The sequence below is a fragment of the Grammomys surdaster genome, unplaced genomic scaffold (genome assembly GCF_004785775.1).
Source record: "Grammomys surdaster isolate TR1022 unplaced genomic scaffold, NIH_TR_1.0 125977, whole genome shotgun sequence".
Lineage (NCBI taxonomy): Eukaryota > Metazoa > Chordata > Mammalia > Rodentia > Muridae > Grammomys > Grammomys surdaster.
In genome coordinates this window covers 2,593,440-2,614,112 of record NW_021620793.1, presented here as the reverse complement: position 1 = coordinate 2,614,112, position 20,673 = coordinate 2,593,440, and the positions used below count along the sequence as shown (strand labels likewise).

The 20,673-nt window shown below is 49.2% G+C and overlaps 1 protein-coding gene across 1 annotated transcript in view; it reads left to right on the top strand.

The window, feature by feature from the left end:
* Window positions 1–20,673, top strand: part of Fhad1 (forkhead associated phosphopeptide binding domain 1) — a 121,328-nt gene that overhangs the window by 43,042 nt on the left and 57,613 nt on the right. The window contains exons 7-13 of the mRNA XM_028753974.1: window positions 549–679; window positions 3,906–3,995; window positions 5,167–5,271; window positions 10,640–10,747; window positions 13,011–13,094; window positions 14,206–14,355; window positions 16,613–16,808. Of these exons, the coding sequence (XP_028609807.1) occupies window positions 549–679; window positions 3,906–3,995; window positions 5,167–5,271; window positions 10,640–10,747; window positions 13,011–13,094; window positions 14,206–14,355; window positions 16,613–16,808 (864 nt within the window). The remainder of the gene's footprint in view (window positions 1–548; window positions 680–3,905; window positions 3,996–5,166; window positions 5,272–10,639; window positions 10,748–13,010; window positions 13,095–14,205; window positions 14,356–16,612; window positions 16,809–20,673) is intronic.

Here is a 20,673-nt window from a genome sequence, read left to right as displayed (position 1 = left end):
AAGAGGACAGAGGCATTAGGAGAAAGGGAGGAGTGTCAAGAATTCTGAAACAGAGGTCTAGGGAAGCAGCTCAGTTATAAGGTACTTACCACACAAGCAAGAAGACCTAAGTCTGATCTCCAGAACTCATGTAAAACCCCAGCCCTGGGGGAGCGGAGGCTGGAGGATTCCCGGTGCTCATTGACCAGACAGTCTGGATAACCGGTGTGTTCTGGGATCAGACAGTGAGAGCCCCTATCTCAAAAACAAACAAACAAACAAACACCACCATGGTCGAGAGAGATTGAAGAAAAGTCAGATATCCATCCTGAGCCTGGCAACTTGCAGAAGGAACATGTCTGCGCCCCAGTGAGAGTTTCTGTGTGTAAGAAAGAGCCACACAACATGGTCCCAGCCCCATTCCAGCCCCTGGGGTCCCTGGGGTCCCTGGGGTCCCTGGGCCCAGCACGTTGTTCGGTGCCAGGGATCTCCCCAGCGGCCAACAGTGACAGCAGTGGCGGTGATCCTCACTGTGTCTTTGGTCTCTCTCCTGGCTTTGTTTAAAACAGGGATGGTGACATCTTTACAGAAAGACGTGTCAGCACGCAATGAGCAAGTTCAGCAGCTGCAGGAGGAGGTGAATCGACTGAGGATCCAGAACAAGGAGAAGGAGTACCAGCTGGAAGCCCTGAGCTCCAGGGTGAGTGTCCGAGGCACCTTCTCCTCGGGGCTCAGCGAGGGGACCTGGTCATGTGACACACCCCTCTTCATTTCTCTTGGACCTTGACTTTGAACACAGCCTCCTTCCACATCATGGGGTCCAGGGACATAAGGAGAATCCTGAAGTGTCCTCCTAGAAAGACTAACATAGAGAGCCAAGTTCCCCTTTTCTTTCTTAAGATTTATTTTCTTTTGAACTATGTGTGTGTGCTTGTGAGTGCAGCACCTGCAGGGGCCAGAAGAGGGCGCAAGATCCCCTCGAATTGGAGTATTTGTGAGCTGCCGTGCGGGTACTGGGAACTGAACTTGGGTCCTCTAGAAAAACAGCCAGTGTTAAGCACAGAGCCATCCCTCCACCCCTCCTCTCTGCAGGTTTTTTTTTTTTAAATAACAGTGGGAATCAGGATCCGAATTAACACAATACAGAGTCTAACTCAGTAAACATGTCCATTATGTTCATATGATATGGAAGTCTATAATCCTAGCACTTGGGAGGCTGAGGCAGGAAGGTCAAGAGTTCAAGGCCAGCCTGTGCTGCATGAGACTGTTTTCAAAAAGTTAGGAGGCTGGGCTGTCAGGTCTCAAAGCCCATCCCCAGTAACACCCTTCCATGAGAAAGGTTCCACCTCCTCTCAAAGATTCTATAACCTTTCAAAACAGCTCTACTAGCTGAGGACCAAGTGTTCAAACATTTCACAGTCAAACCATCACACTAGAGAGATGGAGGGGGAAGTCCTTAAGCCTTCAGATTCACTGACAGGATCCAACCACCGGCTTTAGAGTGTACTCTGCCCGAGTTTCACTTCTGTTGCTGAGATAAAATATCCTGACCCCTCCCTCCACCCCCAAAAAAAGATTTATTTGACTATAGTCCATCTCTGAGGGGCATCAAAGCAGGAACTTGAAGCATCATGACCATAGTCAAGTGCAAAGAGAAAATAATCCTACAGATCCCTGCTTGCTTATCCTCTCTCACACTGCTCAAGACCCCTTGCCTAGGGAATGGTGCCACCCACAATGGGCTGTCTTCTTACATGGATTAAGAATCACAACAATCGGAGCCTAGAGCAGGTCGCAGGCAGCAGCTCCGTACCCAACCGCAGAAAACCAAGAAAAACAGGGACTCCCAGGAGCTTGAACTCACGCAGCATCCCAGGTAAAATTGAATCACCCGTGATGCCTGCTATTAGAAGTTCTAACCCAGATGGACCAGAAGCCAGGAGCCTCGCCCTTACCCTCACCCCCTACCTTTTCCCACCTGCACAAGGTCCCCTGAAGTTGGGCAACTGCAAGATCCTGCTTGGCAACGGCAGATAGACTCAAAGCAGTGTACCATATCATCTGAAGAATAGCAGGGAGACCATAACTCAAGCAGTGTACCATATCTTCTGAAGAATAGCAGGTTGCAGTCCTCCTCGCCCCCACGAATAACCAGGACCCACCGGTCGGGTCAAGTGGCACCCAGACGTGGGGCTCGAGGCACGGACCCATCCGGACATACCCTCATTGAGAGGATGTGCGCACGACATCAAGATTGAGCAAGACAGAGATCATCGCCCGTGACCTGTTGTCCACGGAACCAGGTTGATGCTGCCATCAAGAAGGCAGTTGAAGTTCATTACCATCAGCTGAAAATTGCAGAGGATCCAGAAGTGACTCCGCAGGAGACTGACACAGCTGTCAGCTCCCCTGCCTCCCCCTACGGTCGACCCCTAGACTTCCACGCCCTCCAGAAGGATTCCTGGTATGCCTGGCTATGCCCTCATTTCTCTCGCTAGAGAGCTTGGCCTCTTGATCACCACAACAAAAATTGGCTTTTTCCTAAACCAAGGCCACCCTTGATATGGCCGCTAACATTGGGGAGCCTTCCTTTATGACAATAATTACACCCCAAACTGACAAATGGTTGGTAACTTGAACATTTACAAGAGACTAGGATGGCTGTGAGTTAGCCCAATGACGGGATTATTGTAGGTCCACTTCCCAGGGGCCCACCCAATGCAGCCGAAAAGGAGTGCGTGGTGCTGGGAGTGGGTGCAGCCTACATGGCCTAAGACAGGGCTCTCACCCTCCTTTCACCCACATCAGAGTCCCTTGACGTTGCCCATCGTCGACAGCCTAAAGCCTTCGACCATCAATGTGACTCGTCTCACATCAGTGTTTTGGGGTTGTGAACTTGTCTAAGACCCCCCATAATTAGACATCCAAATTCAAAACTCACATAGTTGGGATTGAACATAAGACGCCTTCTCTAACTAAACAGAGAAGGGGGAGATGCCAGAAGCCAGGACCCTCGCCCTTACCCTTACCCCCTACCTTTCCCCACCTGCACAATGTCCTCTGAAGCTTGGCAACTGCAAGATCCTGCTTAGCAACTGCAGATAGACTCAAAGCAGAGTACCATGTCTTCTTAAGAATAGCAGGGAGACCATAACTCAAGCAGTGTACCATATCTTCTGAAGAACTGCAGGTAGATCATAATTCAAGGCAGTGTACCATATAGACCATGACATGTTTCAAGGCACAGGCCAAGAAGATTTTGTACTTTTCCACCACCTGGACCCTCTTACCCCCTCCCCTTGTAAAACATGCTATAAAAAAGCATTTCATGTTCAAAAAAAAACAAAAAAACAAAAACAAAAAAAAACTAGAAAGTAAAAAAAAAAAAAAGAATCACAACAATCCCCCCCATCGATGTGCACACAGGCCAACCTAATACAGATAATTCCTCACACTATTCCCAGGTGATTATAGGTTTTTTGGAGTTGACAGTTAAAACTAAACAGCACCTGTTCTTAATTGGAAGCAAAGGGCACCTCTTCATGAGGGTTGCATTTCCCTCGCCACTGCCGGGTGGTCACATCCTATGAAGTAACAGGATGCGGTCCTTAGAGCCCACAATGGCAACACATACATGCTCCTTCACCCAGCTCCTCAAAGACGAGTTTTTCTCATGGTTAGGGTTACTGGCTTCCTAAAAGGAATTTAGATTTGAGATCTCAGAGAGGCAGGAACCCAGAGCCCCTGAAGCATCTGTGTGCCTGTCAGACACCAGCTGTCTGCCCTGCTGGGACGTTGGTGTACAATTGGGATGGAAACAGCACAAAGTGCTCTCGGGGCTGGCTGGGGCCCTGGGAACGCCCTCCCCCAGAAACCTCCACACCGCCAACTTTGGTCTCTTCCTTTGCCGCCCTTTCTCTCCTCAGTGTTCAGTGATGAAAGAAGAGATAAGAAAGGAAGAGGCTCAGAAGGATCGCAGGGAGGCGCAGGAGAAAGAGCTGAAGCTATGCCGAAGCGTAAGTTGAACGTCCTCATCAGTGAGCGCACCTCGGAGAGCGAGGCTCTGACCCTGGTGGGACCCGCGGCCCTCCCCAAAGCACAAGGGTTTTGGCTCTGCTGTTTGGAGTAAGCCATGGGGCTCTTTCCAGGATTCTCAGGCTAGTTGCTTCTGTTTTTCCCGTGGGTTTCCCCTGGGGCCGAGCAGGGACAAGGACGGGAGGCCACACCTGCTTCTGTGATAGAAGGTTCCCTGTCCCGGACCTTTGTTTACATAAATCTAAATTCTACCATCTTAAATGTGGCCACAGGCGGTGTCGTGAACACAAATATCTTCTGTATTTTTAACAACGGAGATTTTACAACGTGGAGTAAAAATGAAAGAAAGAGAAAGGTTATTGTTTGCCTTAGAGAGAAGGTGGCCAGAAAAATACTTGCCAAGGGGCTCAAAGGATGGTTCAACAGTTAATGCTCTTGCAGAAGACCTAAGTTGGGTTCCCAGCGCCCATACTGAGCGACTCACAACCACAAGTAATTCCAGTTCCAGGGTATCTGATGCTCCCTCCTGGTTTTAAAGGACATCCATGTTTGTACACACACACAATTAAAAATAAACCTCTAAAAATTGCAATAAAAATATGACCTTTATTTCAATAAAGGTCCCAGTCCCTTTTGTCCCTAGTAATCAGGTTGCTCTGAGTTTGATTGAGAGACCCTATCTCTGGGTTTGATTGAGAGGGCTTGTGGGACTACAGGCCAGTTGCCAAGCCCGTCAGGCTTTTACTTGGGTTCTGGGGATCCCAACTCCAGTCCTCTTGGGGTTTTTTTGTTTTTTGTTTTCTGTTTGTTTGTTTGTTTGTTTGTTTTTGTTTTGCACAGCAAACACTCAGCCACTGAGCCATTCTCCCAAACTCTTCAAACCCCTTCTGCTGATTTTTTTTTTTTTATAAAAAATTAATCCTTTTCCTTTATCACGTACATTCACTGTATTAATTGGGAATGGGGTGGAGAGAAATCTACTTTGCCTGCAAATGTAAAGGAAAGAAGGAGCTTAGCTGGCTGGCATGGATCCTACCTGTATGAGCCCCAGGAATACGGGGGACCTGAGGAAGGGGAGGCTTCCGTTTAGGAGGTGACTTGCTATGCCTGGGGAACTTGAATTCTCTGTGATTGCTTTTTTTTTTTTAATAGCAAATGCAAGAAATGGAGAAAGAAGTAAAGAAGCTCAGAGAGGAACTGAAGAAGAACTATACGGGTCAGAACATCATCTCCAAGACGCTACGAGAAAAGAGCAAGGTGCGTGCTTCAAGAACGCTTGCTTGGGTCCATGACCACGGGAGACAAGCTCTCCCGGTGCAGGGTCCTGCTCCACCCACACAGCGCCCCCGTGTGGACGATGCCGGCATCTGCCGCTCCTCACGGATGGGAGAAGGTAACCCGAGCAAGATGCTCAGACTTCCCGCTTTATCTCAGTGAGACTTGCCCCTCCCTGCAGATCCTAGGGGGTCTTGGGTTTCTTCCCTGTCCCGGGAAATGTGGCATCCATTTCAGAGGGTGGCAGCCACACAAGGCTATCTAAATTTTAAATAAACTAAAAGCTAATGAAATAAAATTCAGAGCTGGGAAAATGGCTCCGTGGGGAAAGTGCCGGTTGTGCAAGCATGGGAATCTGAGTTTAGATCCCCAGAACCCATTGAAATCCATCTGTAGTGGCACATCGCTGCAATTCTAGCACTGGGGTGGATGGAGATAAGCAGATCCAGGGGCCCTCTAACAGCCAATCTAGAAGAATGGATGGGCTCCAGGTTCAATGAGAGTCTCTGCCAAAAAAAAAAAAAAGAGGGGGGGGTGGGGGAGGAAACAATAAAAACTCAAAATCCCAATATGGCTGTGGGAGGGACTTACGAGGTCCCACCCCTAGCTGAGGAGCTATTGGCAGTTGAGAACTGTTGGGGAAAGAGAGTTAGTTTTCTTCAAGGATACAGTCCCTGAGAGGCTGGCCATGCCCTGAGACAATGGGCCTACAGCCATACATATATTGGCAGCATTGAATAAACTCACATACACACATAGAAACATTAAAAATAAAATTAATATTTTTAAATGGCAGTAGCCAGAAGAACTTAGAGATAAGTTAAATCCTATCTGCAAAATTTGCCCAGGAAAGAATGCATCTAGATAAAAGCTGTCCCAAAACAATAAAAGTGGAAATATCTGGGAATGTACTGAGCTACCGGCTCAATGCATTTCATTCTGCAGAATATCTCTCAGCAGAAATAAGTTGACTTTGACTTACCTCATCATTAAAATCATCACAGTCATGGCAACAGAACCAAGCTGCCTTCTGGGCTATACGTTTTCCTCTAAATGAGGCTTTAGCTGCACCCCACAAGTTCTAGAATGTTTTTCATTGTCACTCAGAACCATGTCTTTCCAAGTGCCCATTATTATTCTCCTCTGACACATGGAGTATTTTGGAGTTATTTTCTAATATCTAAATATATGAGGATTTCTTGGCTGCCTTTTGGTTATTGGTTTTAGCTTGATTACATTTTGTGCGGAGATCTTACTCTGGGTGGTTTAGGTCCCTAGTATCAACTGAGGTTTTCTTGGTGGTCTGCATGTGGTACATGCGTGTTTCACATGTGCCTACAAGGAGAACATACATTCTTCAGGAGACACAGTGTTCTACATATCTCTTTTTGATCAAGTTTGACCATTGTGATGGTTAGTTTTTAAGTGTCAGTTGCTTTCTCCTAGGATAGCCAGAGATGAGAGCTTAGTTGAGGAATTATCTAGGTCTAATTGGTCTGTGGGGGTTATCTTAATCATTAATCAGTCTGAGAAGAACCAGCCCACTGTAGGTGAAACCATTCCCTAGGTTGGTCCCCAAACTGTATAAAAAAGAGAGAAATCTGGGAATAGAGAGATGGCTCAGAGGTAAAGAATGCTAGTTGCTCTTCCAAAGGACCTGAGTTCAATTTCTAACGTCAGTATCAGGTGGCTCACAACAACTTGTGAGACTAGCTCCAGGAATACCCAACACCTCTGTCCTCCAATGAAACTGCACTCATGTATACATACCCCCAACACACACACACACACACACACACACACACACTTTTTAAAAAAAACTTTTTAGAGTAGAGAAACCTAGCTGAATACCAAGCCTCAATGGGCAGCATACATAATATTCTCTCTGTTTCTGACTATGAATGCAATGTGGCTAGCTGCTTCAGTTCCTTCTTGCCTTGGCCTCCCCCCCCCCATAATCAATTATAACTTGGAATTGTAAGGCAAATACATCCTCCTTACCCCATATTGCTTTTGTCAGGGTAGTGTGTTAATTTTTAAATTATTATTTTAGTGTTTGGGTGTTTTGCCTACATGTATGTCTATGTACTGTGTGTGTACAGTACCCAGGGAGTCCAGAAGAAGGAGTTGGATCCCCTGGAACTGGAGTTAGAGATGGTTGCAAGCTTCCATGTGGATTCTGGGAATTGAACCCCAGACCTCTGCAAGAGCAGTCAGTGCTCTTAACCACTGAACCATCTTTCCAAAGTGCTGGGATTAAAGGCATGCAACACCATACCATGCCCACTTCATTGATTGTTTTCATTAGATATTTTTCTCCCTATATTCCTTTGGAACTTTTTCCTCAGCTCCTCATCTGGTAAAAATAGCATAAAAGCTATATTATGTCTTCCCAAAATCTGATATCAAGTTTTTACTTTTTGTTTGTTTGTTTGTTTTCTTTTCTTTTCTTTTTTTTTTTTCCAAGACAGGGTTTTTCCATGTAACCCTGCTGTCCTCAAACTCACAGAGTGCTGCCTCTGTCTCCCAAGTGCTGGGATTAAAGGCGTGTGTCTCCACGGCCTGGCAAGTTTTCACTCTTTTGATATTCTTTTCACAGTTATTCTAAACATGCACTTTCATCTTATCAAGACCTGGTGTCTGTGGGTGATTTCACCCCACTCCCAGATGACACAATGGCCACCAATGTCAACCCTTTATTATCACTGGCACCACACGGACTTTTGCAATGTAATCATCAGTACCTACACCTCCCTCCACACTGACACCCCAAAGGCATCCCAGATGCTTTCATACATTCAGTGTTCACACCCACAGGAGCTGTGCCTTCCCTACACCCCTGGATATCCATCCAGGATCCTCCTCCTTCTGCCTAAAATATATCTCTAAGGATTTAGTCTCTACTCATGGCAAAGTCTCTCAGGGGTGCGTGCATGCATGGGTGCATCTGTGCGTGCATGCATGTGTGCGTGTGTGTGTGCGCGTGTGTGTGTGTGTGTGTGTGTGTGTGTGTGTGTTATTCTCCTTTCTAGAACATATTTTGACTGTCCACTGATTTCTCCATTGACTGACTTCCTTTGGCACTCTGTAGACCGTCTATTGTTTTCTGACTGTAAGTCTGTTACATAATTACTATTACTATACAATGGCTATTATGTAACCAGTCTCCATTGCGTTTGTTGAGATTTCCTTTCCCTTTGACTCACAGCAAACGTGTAACAACTTTGCTTGAGGTGGGCTCGTTTTTCCTTTGTTTGCATTCCTATGGGCTTCTTACAACTTCGGCTTTATTTTGTTTTATTTTATTTCTTTTTTTTTTCATTAAGACCAGAGCCTGGGCTATGTACTGAACGCAGAGAGAAGCTACTGGAAGCCTGTGACCAAGGCAATGACCGCACTGGGTTTGTGGCCAGTTCTGAACGTGGAGATCAGAGCTGTTTCTGACACTGTGACAGTCATTTCTGTCTGTTCTCTTAGCCCACTCTATGGATCTGGAAGCTGTTGTGTCCATTTGACAGACTAGGACGTGAGGATTGAGGAAGCATCTTAGAGCAGGATAGTTCATGTGACACCATACACTCAGTGAGGGGTAAAAACACTACGGCACTGTCACTAGCCACATGTGACTATTGAAACTGAAATTAAATTCACTTTAAAATTCAATTCCTCCATATTCATATTTAAAAATAAAATGGTATTTTAAAATTCAATTGAAAATCCACCCCCTCCACTGAGCCAGGATGTAAATTTAAAACCCAGTGTCCCTAAGCACTTGTCAGCTATAGCCAGATATGGCAGTCACCAGGCAACCTAGACTTTGGTCATCTGGGCCTTAAGAGAGGAAGCTGATTCAGACACTGTTGCTCATGTCTGGGTGGGACTCGGCAGTGCTGTCAAGAATGCTCTAGAAGGAAATAAACTGGAGGCAAAGAGACCAGAGGTCATCAGTGCCCAGCCTGAGGTCGTACAGAGTAGAGACCTGACAAACTTCTGAGGACTAAATCCACTCCTAAGCACTCTTCTCTGTGGCAGTGACCAAGGGACAGGGCACGCAGGACACTTGAGGGCCAGGGTGGAGCTGGGCTGTGGCTGAGGCTGGCTCTGGGGCTTTGGGCTGGGAATCAGGGAGGAGAACACTGGGTTGAAGGCTACCGAGCAGGCCCAAGGCCAGGCATTGAAGTCCCACCCTCCTCAGAGCTGGGAGGACCTTCAGGGTCATCAATAAAGACCAAAGCAGCCTGAGTCTGAGAGGCTCTTCGCTGCCCCATGGGGCTCTGGAGAAAGTGCTGAAGGGTTTGGGGTATATATTTGGGGTGCACAACTCTCTCCAGACCCCAAAAAGAGGCTTGTAAGGCTGTTTCTGCATGAAGCCCCTTCCTTTAAAGGTGAACCCCCTACCTCTAATACAGGCTAGAACCGTGGTCCCCAGGGAAGTGGGGCAGACAAGTCAGGAAGAGGAAGGGACCGATGTGGGAGAGAGCAGGAGGGGTAATGAGGAATGAGCGTGTTCTGAATCCATTATAAACATATATGAACATGCTATCCAGAAGCCCACCCTGTCTAATTCAATGTCTACTAATTTGAAAACCATAGTTGTTAACGGGGATGCAGCACATTCAGTGACCAGCAGAGGGTAGCATTGAGCACTTTCGAGTTTACAGGGAGGGAATGAGTAGCCACGCCCCAAGCCCCCATCCCTTTTGAATGCCTTCTGCAAGTTCCATCTCTTTCAAAGTCTTGCGTGGTTGACCTCCCTGAGTGGTCCCCACTGATGACATATTCAGGACAGTATTCCTAGCAGTATTTACGAAGACCCCTGTGGACTTAGGATGTGAGGATAACGGCAGGTGGTTTATCTTGCAGTTTTACAAGTGACAGCTAACACTAACACACACATAGGACCGTTATAAAATCTCACCACTATTCCAAACACCCTTGATCCCACAGTAACTCGAGGAAGTCCTAGTAACGTTACCCCCCACCCCGTAAAACACCAAGTCACAGCCCAACAAAACAACCCTCTGAAGTCACATGACCTATTAAGGACTTCCCTCAGATTCAAGCCTGGGGTAGGACTAACTCAGCTGGGTCCAGGGAGTAAAGCCTGGTGCTTGGCCCCAGAGGGCGAACCCTCATGAGCTGGCTTCCTAACTCACTTTTGACCCCTGCCATGTGGGCTGCAGCTTCTGCATATCTTTCTGGGAGCCCCCCCACCCACCCACCCTCAGCCATTAGATCTCACAGGGGGCTTTCCCTCAGACTACCTCATGGCCACGTTAGCTGCCACATTAGCTGCCACGTTAGCTGCCACGTTAGTTGCAGCTAGCACATGCTTTGATCATCCTTTCAGGTTGAAGAGAAGCTTCAGGAAGATTCCAGAAGGAAATTGCTTCAGCTGCAAGAAATGGGGAACAGAGAGAACCTCATTAAAATGAATTTGGAAAGGGCAGTAGGCCAGGTAGGAGCGTTGCGCAGCCCTCCTTGCTAGACCAGGTACCCTAGGGGTCTCCTACACCCAGGCAGCAGATTCTGGTGTCAGGGTAGGGTGGGGTGGGATACTAAAGACTAGATGTCCCATCCATCTTCTGCTGAGAAGTTCACATTCCAAAAGTGTGTTGTGACTATGACCCAAGACCCTGGCCAGGTAGCCAACTCTTCCCTGGGGCTGCCTGTCCCCCACCCCCCCCCTCTCTGGAGAGCGCTTCCCTATTGTATTCAGTGTAGGCATTTACCCCGGTCTTTCCTCCCCTGGGAGCCCCCAGTAGATTCTCAGTGGCCGTAAGGAAATGCCTCTTTTTAAATAAGTAGTTGTGAATGTCCAAACTCCATACTAGACAGAGACAACCCTAAGCAGGGGAGTGAGAGAATCCTCACCAGGCTGGGCAGGAGGGCTCTTCTTCCATTGCTCTGGCCCAAGATGGCCAACGGGCCTTCCACTGTGCAGAGCCCTGCTATGAAAGATACAAAATGCTGTAAGACTTTATGGAGGGCTTGAGGAGACCCAATGAAAAGCCAAGAACAGAGGCCTAAGCTACCCAGGACAGCTAGTTTGGGTTATCCGTGGGAATCTCTGCTGACACACCACCTGGTGGTGCTCAAGACACACTTTGTGTTGGGAGATGTTCGTGCTTCTGTGTCTGGGAAGGGCATCTACTACAACCACTTAGCAGAGTCTCAGAAGGGTTGTGAGTCACCTCAGAAATGACAAGGACCATAATTCCATATTGTCCCACACCAAGTTCACACAACTTCTATTTCTATTGGCAATCCAAGCTGTAACCAGGTTGTGTAAGCGTGCTTGGTCCCCGTACCCGGGGCACATAGAGATATACTCCATCAGACTGTGCTCGTCATTGGATAGCTGTTAAAGCTTGTCATCAAAGAACACAGCGCATCTGTGATTTCTCTAGTAGGTCCTCAGCCCCTTGTCCCATCACACAGTCCCTGGGCCGACCCCTCGCCTCCATTGCTCTCTGACAGCCCTCCCCTCACTCCCCCCCCCCCCCCCGCCACCCAAATATACCTAAACTGAGTGCATGGCCTGTGCTCCTTGTCAGAGGCCTTCATCTCAGTTCCAAGCTGGGTCACCTAAAGGATCATGAGACAGCTCCATGCATAGATTCCAGTGGAAGGGACTGGGCCTCCCTCCTGCCTCCGGCCTTCTCACTGTCTCTTTACCTCAAGACCATACCCATCTGACGTTCTCAGCCCGGCCCACTGTCCCCAGCTCCCAGCACAGCTTCTAAGGACCTGCCACCGTATCTCTCTCACTCTAAGCAGTCACCTTGCATGCAGGGCTTCCCCACATTACCAACTTCTTGGCTAGCTTGACCCCTCCTTTGGCCATGGAACCAGGGGACAGTTTGGAGCTCCTGGCTTGAAGGCCTCCTGTACTGTCATCATCTCTGCTTTCCCAGAATTCTGAGTTCTGTGGACAGTTCTGTAACTTTGAATGTCATCTGGTGGCCCTCCAGGTCCCCTTGGGGACATACGTTAGTCTTTAATGCCCACATCTGTCCAGAGGGTCACAGGCACAGGTCATGGGGTGTCGTGTGAGTAAATTTTCAAGCAGGCTTCTTAGCCTCTGCTTCCTGATGGAGTCTGGGGTGCCTTAGACTTGGGATTCTCTAAGCTTTACACACAGGGCCGTCCCCTCCACCAAAAGCTAAAAACTCCAACCCGTGGGAGGCGCCGGGTACCAGCTATAGGCCTGACTGATATGTTTCCATATCCGAGTGCCCAGCAACCCCACCCCCACCCCAAGTGCCCATTCCATGCCTGCACTGTGCTGCCTTCGGGGACATAGAAATGAGTCACAATGGACAGAAGCTTTGGGACAGCTGGTGTCCAAGGCACCTGGGAACACATGTGTGCTTTCTCTCTCCCTGTCACCAGTGCCGATAACATTTATTTGGGCTGACAGCCTCAATACCTATTTCGCAGCCTAACGATTATGAAAAGGCATTTCCGGACCTAGACTTCCCACTGGATAGCTGACTGCAATGGCCTCTTTGGAGGGCCTTAGACACGTGTGCAGGGACTGTATGCCTGGGTTGGTTGGACACTAACAAGTACTAGAATTCTGCCGCTCTACTCTGTCTATGGCTCTGCACCCCAGTGCTTTATAACCATGAATGACCTGAACCCAGAGGTGACACCATTTAGCCTTAACCTCTGTCCTGGTAACCCCCATTGACCAGTCACCCTCCTTTGTGCCACAGCTAGAGAACTTCAGAAACCAGGTCATCAAAGCCACTTTCGGAAAAACGAAGCAATTCCGAGACAAGCCCATCACCGACCAGCAGGTTAGTGTGACTGGCTCTCTGGTCACGTGACTCTCTCTGCTTCTGTCTCTGGGATCCGGATGCCAGACCCTGAGAGCATATGCTTGTTTTTGTTAGTGGCACATATTTCTCACACTGTTGCTACACCATAAAGATTTGTTTTGATTTTAGGGGATTTCCTGGCTTTTGAAGTGAAAGCTGGGTAAAGATCCCTTGAAAAGTTCTTTGTGGAAATCAAATCCAGCCCGGCAGGCTCGAGGCTGGTCACCAGACACACGCTGGTGCTCTGGGAGCAGAGGGGTGACCTGGCTTTGATCCACATACCAAGGGTTGATCCCTTCCAAAGGAGAAGCTAGCCCACAGCAGTGTAGATAGACAGCGTGATGCGGGCCTTGTTATCTTTCCAGCCCTTTGTGGCCAAGTACAGGTAAGAAGTTTACAAGCGGGTAGGGGGAAGTGGAGAGATAGCTCAGTCGGTAAAGTGTTTGCCTTGTAAGCACGAAGACCTGAGTTCAATCCCCAGAACACAAATAAAACACAACAGATCTATGTGCCATTACACACTTGTAACCCCAGTGCTAGGGAGAGACAGACAAGCAGGGTTCTCCACCCAGCCAGCCTTAGCCTACTTGACAACTTCTAGGCCAGTGAGATGCCTTGTCTCAATAAAACCAGGTGCATGTGGAATGGTTGCCAAAGTATCCTCTGGCCTCCACAGGTACACACACGCACACTCACACACTCACGCACGCGCACACACACACAAATACATGCATACTCTCACACATGTACACCACACCCAGACACAGTATGTACATACACACACGCAGTATTCACACACAGAAAAAAACACAGGCAGCCAGGTACAGGAGACCCGTGAGCGCACACTTAGTATCAAGAGTCATTGCTATAAACGTGGAAAGATCTGGAACAAATTCAGAGTGACAGTATAGACCCCCCCCCCCAGTTCCTGGGCGATGGGTCCTGGTGACAGAGCGCATGTTCCCCTCAGAGGCAGCATCTCAGGGCCTGCATCCCTCCCCACCGAGCCAGGACTTGTGCTCCCACTTTGCAATCACTGCCTTGCAGAGCAGGCTGCCCTGAGACGTCTTACTGTCTGTCCTCTGGCCAGCTGATAGAGAAGATTATCCAGGTCACCGAGGACAACCTCAGCTTCCAGCAGCGGAAGTGGACCCTGCAAAGGGAGACTCATCTGCACTCCAAGCAAGATGAGACCATGCACAGCGTGGAGAAGCTGAGAACCCTGCTGGATAAGTGCCAGGTAGCCTCTGGGAGAGCTCTACGGGCTGCCAGCTTGCCGTCCCCCTTCTGTGCTACCGGTCAAGAAAGTGCCCTCACCCTGGGACAGGTTGGGGAGAAACATTGTCCTTTTTAAGACCCTACCTTTGACTCAAAATGGCCTCCAGGAAAAGAACGCATCCAGACTTATTTACTCGACTAAACTCAAAATATAGCTCGGACAGTAACGCTTGCTACACAAGCGTGAGGTCCCGAGTTCAAATCCTCAGCACGCACATAAAAAGATGGGTGCTGCATTCGCCTATTGCCCTAGTGTTTGGCAAAACAGATACAGAAAGATCCCCAGGAGCTTGTGAGGCACCCAGTCCAGCCAAATAAGCTAGCTCTGGTGTCAGCGAGACATTGTCAAAAAGTGAGCAAGAGGAAGGTGGGGTGTAGCTCCAGCATAGCAGGTAGGAAGCCCTGGGATGGCTCCACATCACCACATAAACTGGACATTCCAATGCAAACCAGGACTTGGGAGGTGGAGGCGCCAGGATCAAGGTCATCCTTAGCTACACAGCAAGGTTGCAGCCAGTCTGAGTTTCCTGAGACCTTATCTTAAACATGCCAAAAAGTTTCTTAAAGTAAGGTGGAGAGTGATTGAGGAAGACCCGACGTTGACCTCTGGTCTGCATGCACCCCTCCCCCCAAAGTCAGTCACGTACCAGATAAGGTTTGATTTTGCTTGGAGTCGACTGTGCTATTGGGCCTTTACCCTTGTGCACAGTGGGCAAGTTCTGTGCCAACAAACTTCACTCCCACCCTCAGACGTTTCTTGCTTGTCATTTTTCTGCTAGCATGTACGTTGTGCTGGGTATGGTAATTAGCCTAGAGGCCACTTAGAGTATACAGAAGGGTGTGTGTAGGCCACGTACAAATGCCACACCTCTTACTGAGGAAATTGAACTTCGTCAGAATTTGGCTTCAGTGTCTTGGAACTAATTAATTCCCCGCAGACAGAAAGAGATGACTGTACCAACTCTGGGAAGTCCCCAGCTCTGCAGCTTACAAAGTGAGAAAGAGAAACCACAGCTGGGGTGACGGCTCAGTCGCTACAATGGTTTCTGTGCAAGTGAGAGGATCTGAATTTGATCCCGAATTTAAAATGTTGAGCATGATAGCGCATGCCTGTATTCCCGGTACTGATGGAGGCAGACAGACCCATGGGGCTCACTGGCCAGCCCACTACCCAGTGAGAGCCTCTATCTCAAAAGAACAAGGGGGGCCTGAGATTCCAACCTCTATACCTGAATGTGCACACACATGCATGTACAGCCCACCACACACACACACACACACACACACACACACACACACACACACGAGAGAGAGAGAGACAGAGACAGAGAGAGACAGAGAGGAAGCGGAGGAGAAATGTTTTTGCTTCAAATTTCCATTTTTTGCCCAGCCACAAAAACTATTTTCAGCTATTGCCTTTCCCTGTAAAAGAGGGAGGAGGAAGGTCCAGGGTGCCCCCTGGTGCCCCCACCCTGAGTGTCAGAACGCACGGCTGCTTCTGCTTTCTCTTGCAATCAGAAGCTGCTATTTAGGGAGTTTTGTGCAAATGCTGACTTGCCAGCTGCCTTTCCAACAAGTCAGGAAACAGCACTTTCTGTCCAGCACGCGCCTTGATCTTGACAGGAACTCTGATGACTAGAAGTAGCCAGATTTGGGTCTCACGTCAGACAGATTGGCAGCGGCAGCTCAGCGTTACCCAGCCTAAAAAGGAGATCCCTGTGTCTATCAAACGTCCAGACAGGGAGCTGGGGAGACGGCTCGGTGGGTAAGAGTGCTCATCGTACAAACACGAAGACCTGAGTTCAGATCCTCAGCGCCCATGTCAGATAGCCAGGCATGGCTGCAAAGGCCTGCAACCCAGCACTGGTGGGCAAAGGCAGGCAATTCCAAGAGCTCGCTGGAAGGCTAAATAGTGAGCTATTGGTTTGCTGAGAGACACTGTCTCAAGGCACTAAGGTGAGAGCGACAGACAGACAGACACACATGCACACACTCGCATACATGCACACACTCATACATGTACATACACACATGCACACACGTGTGCACCCACCCTCACCAAGGCCAAATTAAACCGGGAGAGAAGATAGGCTGCCAAAAGGGCCGGAATGAAAGTGGTCCACAGCTGGGCTGCGATGGGCTGCCGTCCTGCTTCCTGGCCAGATCTAACATCTCACCCCTCATCAGGGTCTGACTGCTCACAGCCTGTCTGTTCCCAGGCTTGCATGAGGGACGCCTGCAGCAGCATCGACCTGAAGAAGGAGGTGGAGCTGCTTCAGCACCTGCAGCTTAGCCCGCCTGTGTCGGGGCTTCAGAAGACTGCACTGAACATCCTGAGGGTGTCCCTGTCCTGGCTGGAGGAGACGGAACAGCTGCTTGGGGACCTCAACATCGAGGTGTCAGATGCTGACAAAGGTAGCTGGCTGGGCCTTCTTCTCTCATAAAGTGTTTGGAATATCACCATGAATTCCTCTGACATAGGGTATGTTAGTGAGGAAGGCTTTGCGACATAAGGGCTGGCAAGATGGCGCAGCAGGTAAAGCCCCACGCGCTGAGTTCATCTCCCGCAAGACCCATATGGTGGATGGAGAGAATCAACTCACGAAAGTGACCCTCTGATTGATACGCACAAACATTCATGCCAAATAAACACAAAATAGAACTTACAAAATGTTAAGTAGAGGGACTGGAAAGATGGCTCAGTAGTTAAGAGCACCGGCTGCTCTGGCAGAGGACCCAGGTTTGATTCCCAGCACCCACATGGCAGCTCATAGCCGTCTGTAACTCCAGTTCCGGGGGACCTGATGCTTCTGACCTCCACAGGCACCAAGCACACACATGGCTCACAGGTCTGCATTTGTGTACAACATTCATATGTGTAAAACTAAATAAACAGACAATATTTAATGTAAAACCTTTCTACGTGGTGGCCACACCTTTAATCCCAGCACTTTGGAGGCAGAGACAGGCAGGTCTCTGTGAGTCAGAGGCCAGCCTGGTCTGCATAGTAACTTATCATTAAGGGTGATAGTGGCCACACTAGGGTCAGGGTGGGCTGGAAAAAGAAGATTCAAGTATCTTTAGGAAGTGGTAGAATTGAACTTTGTCAGCAAATGGCAGAAAGATGTCTATATGACCATGAAGTCTCAGGTGTGCTGGGCGAAGCCCAGGCTCAAGGGACAGGATGCAGAGCTGGGAGGCAGCTCCACCTGGATGGCTTCCCAGGAAGTAAGAGGCCAGCGATGCATCCTATCCTCAGGGAGCTCTGCCACACTGGGAGAGGTTCCTAAGTGGCTGTGGGGTGGATGAAAGAAAGAGGGGAAGAGAGAAAGGAGTGAGTAAGAGGAGGGGAAGGAAGAAGAGAGAGATGGGAGGTAAAAAGGAGGGAAGATGGATGGTGGGTAGATAGGAAAGATGGTGGATGGATGGGTGGATGGATGGGTGGATGGATGGATGGGTGGATGGATGGGTGGATGGATGGATAAATAAAGCTGTCAGAGTGGGTGCTACATAGAAAGACATGGTAGGGTGAGTGGGCGAGTGGAGAGAGCTCCCAGGGACACTCTCACAGAAGCACCAACATTTTGGAAATTGTAGCCAGTCCTTGGGAAATTGTTCTTTCAAAGGGGCTTCGTAAATATGCCTTCGTATAGCCAGGAATGAGACCAGAAAGATGTTTGCCTTCTGGTGATTCAGCCTCCCAGACAGGGTGTCTCCAAAGTGATCCATAGGCTGTATAAAGTTCTTTAAAAAGAAGGAAAGCTAAGAATGAGCCTAATGTATCTAAGTGTGTACATAGAAATGAAAGATGAGGACAGGGTCACGGGGTGAGGGAGTGAGGGAGCTGGCGTGTCCCCACCCACCAGCGGCTCTCCCACCAGGGTTGCTGGGGGAGCAGCGGCCCAGGCTTCTATCTGCTTGTCCAGGCAGGAACCAATAAGAAGCAGAACCCAGTCTCTCCCTGCACAACAGTTGCACCAAGCTGTGTGTACACTGTCCCCTCCTCACTCCCAAGACCATTTCTGTCATCGCTGTCTGTGTCTGTAAACGGAGCCATCTGTTACCGTAAAGAAATATGGATGTGAAGTTAAGCTGTCCAGACGGCAGTTCCAGACGCCTGGGACAGACAGGCCTCGGGCAGCACTTCAGGCCCACCAGTGTTCTCCCCTGAGCTCCGAGCAGTGCTGCGCTGGGCTCCGCAGAACCCTCTCTGGTCACACACAGTGTGTATTACAGGGAGATAGGACGGGAGGTTCCGGATGCTGGTCCTCTCATGCTCCTCATCCCCAGTGTGCTGCTTTTGGAAAGACGATCTGTGAATCAGCCTCAAGTGAGATGGGGCCGCGGGCCGTGTCCCATGACTACATGGGACACGATTAGAACGCCTTGGTTCTATGAAGCTGAGAGAAACAGACCAAGAGTAAAAAGAGGTGCAGTGTGGAAGAGGAGGTGGGGGCAGCAAAGGGATCTCTCTCAGCATGAGGAGATCCCAGAGGACCAAAAGGAACAGGCAGTCTGGCGCATCCCCTGTGTGCTTCACCCTGCGCCTATTTCCAGCACGAAGACATCTGCACAAGGCGGAGAAGTGGGAGGAAGAAAGTGGAGGAGAGGGAGGATGGTGGAGGAAGTGATGGAGGAGGTGGTGGTAGAAGACATGGGGGGAGGAAGATGATGGTGATGGTGGGGTGAAGGTGAGGAAGGTGATTATGATGGTTTGAATGAGGATGGCCCCACAGGCTTGTACATTTGGTCACAAGGGAGTGGTGTCACTATTTGAAAGGATTAGGAGGTGTGGCCTTGTTAGAGGAAGTGTGTCACTGAGGCTGGGCTTTGAGGGTTCATAAGCCCACGCCAAGCCCAGAGTCTGTCTCTCTCTCTCTCTCTCTCTCTCTCTCTCTCTCTCTCTCTCTCTCTCTCCCTGTGGATCAGGATTTAACTCTCAGCTACTGCTCCAACACCTGCCTGTGTGCCACCATGCTCCCCGCCATGACAGTGGACAGAACCTCTGACACTGTAAGCCAGCCCCAATTACATGGTTTCTTTGATAAGAGTTGCCTTAGTCCTAGTGTCTCTTCACAGCGATAGAGTAGTGTCTAAGGAGGTGATGATGGTGGTGATGATGCTGATGGCGGTACTGACAGTGACGTTGGTGAGGATAGTAGTCATCTTCAAGCACTTGGGTTTGATACACCACTCTCAACATTTCCTTGTCTTAGCCCTGCTCACCCTCACAACAGCTCTCTGGGGCACTGAGACCAGGGAGGGTCCACATCTGCTCACTGCCATCCCTTAACGTGCGAAAACCTGTATCGCCAGAGTTTCAGGAAACGGCAGGAATTGTGGGTCATCTGACTCTTCTGGGGACTTGCCACTGTGCTAAGTGTTTCAGTGCTGGGTACTTAGCACTGTGATATGTTCCACTCCTGGGGATTAACTGCTTGCTAGGTGTTTTTGTCCCCTCCCAACAGCTCAGTGAGGCAGGGGTTAATTCTGGCTGAATTTTCACTAATGTTAAAATTGACCTGCTGTCGTCAGAACTCTGTGTGATCAGACTTCCTCCAAGGCCCAGCAGGGAACCAGGCCTTGCTCAAGTCCTCGAGCACCCAGGCCAAGACGGGCCTACACTGTCATTCCCTAGGTGAACCTTGTGGCACTCACACTGTGAGTCATGACATGGTGTCTCAGCCTGGTTTCTGTTACTGTAACACAACAGCCAAGTCTGGAAGTTTATAAAGAGAAGACACCTGGACAGCTCATGCTTCTGGAAGTCCAAGAGCATGGTGCAGTACCAAGTGAGGCTTTCCTGCTGCATCGGAAGGGGTGAGGAGAACCACACAACCAGACAGAGCCAGCTGCTAAGTGGTGTCTACTGTCTTACAAAGCTGCAATGCCAGCTGGGAGTTACATCTCCAAATGCCATGTCATATGACTCTGGAGTTTAAGTTTCAAAGTGCTTTGGCTAAAGACAAAGCTCCCCTCCAACTCTCTTTTGACTCTTCTGCATTTGAGCTTTGAACCCCAGGGTTAGGACTCCAGACCAGCACTCCATGAGGGCAGGTTCCTTGACAGTGCAGCACCTCTGTTTACCTGTCTGTAAAATGGTCAGGAAACTTCAGGAGTGCATGACCTATCTGGCCCACAGCAAGCCTTTGATAACAAGAAGCTGCTGTCATCAGCAAACTCAAATACTTGGTGACAAAATATGGGTGGCAACCCATGTGCCTGGGCAGGGCAGCCTGGCTTACACCAGAGAGGCTTTCTCTAGACCCCACCCTACCTC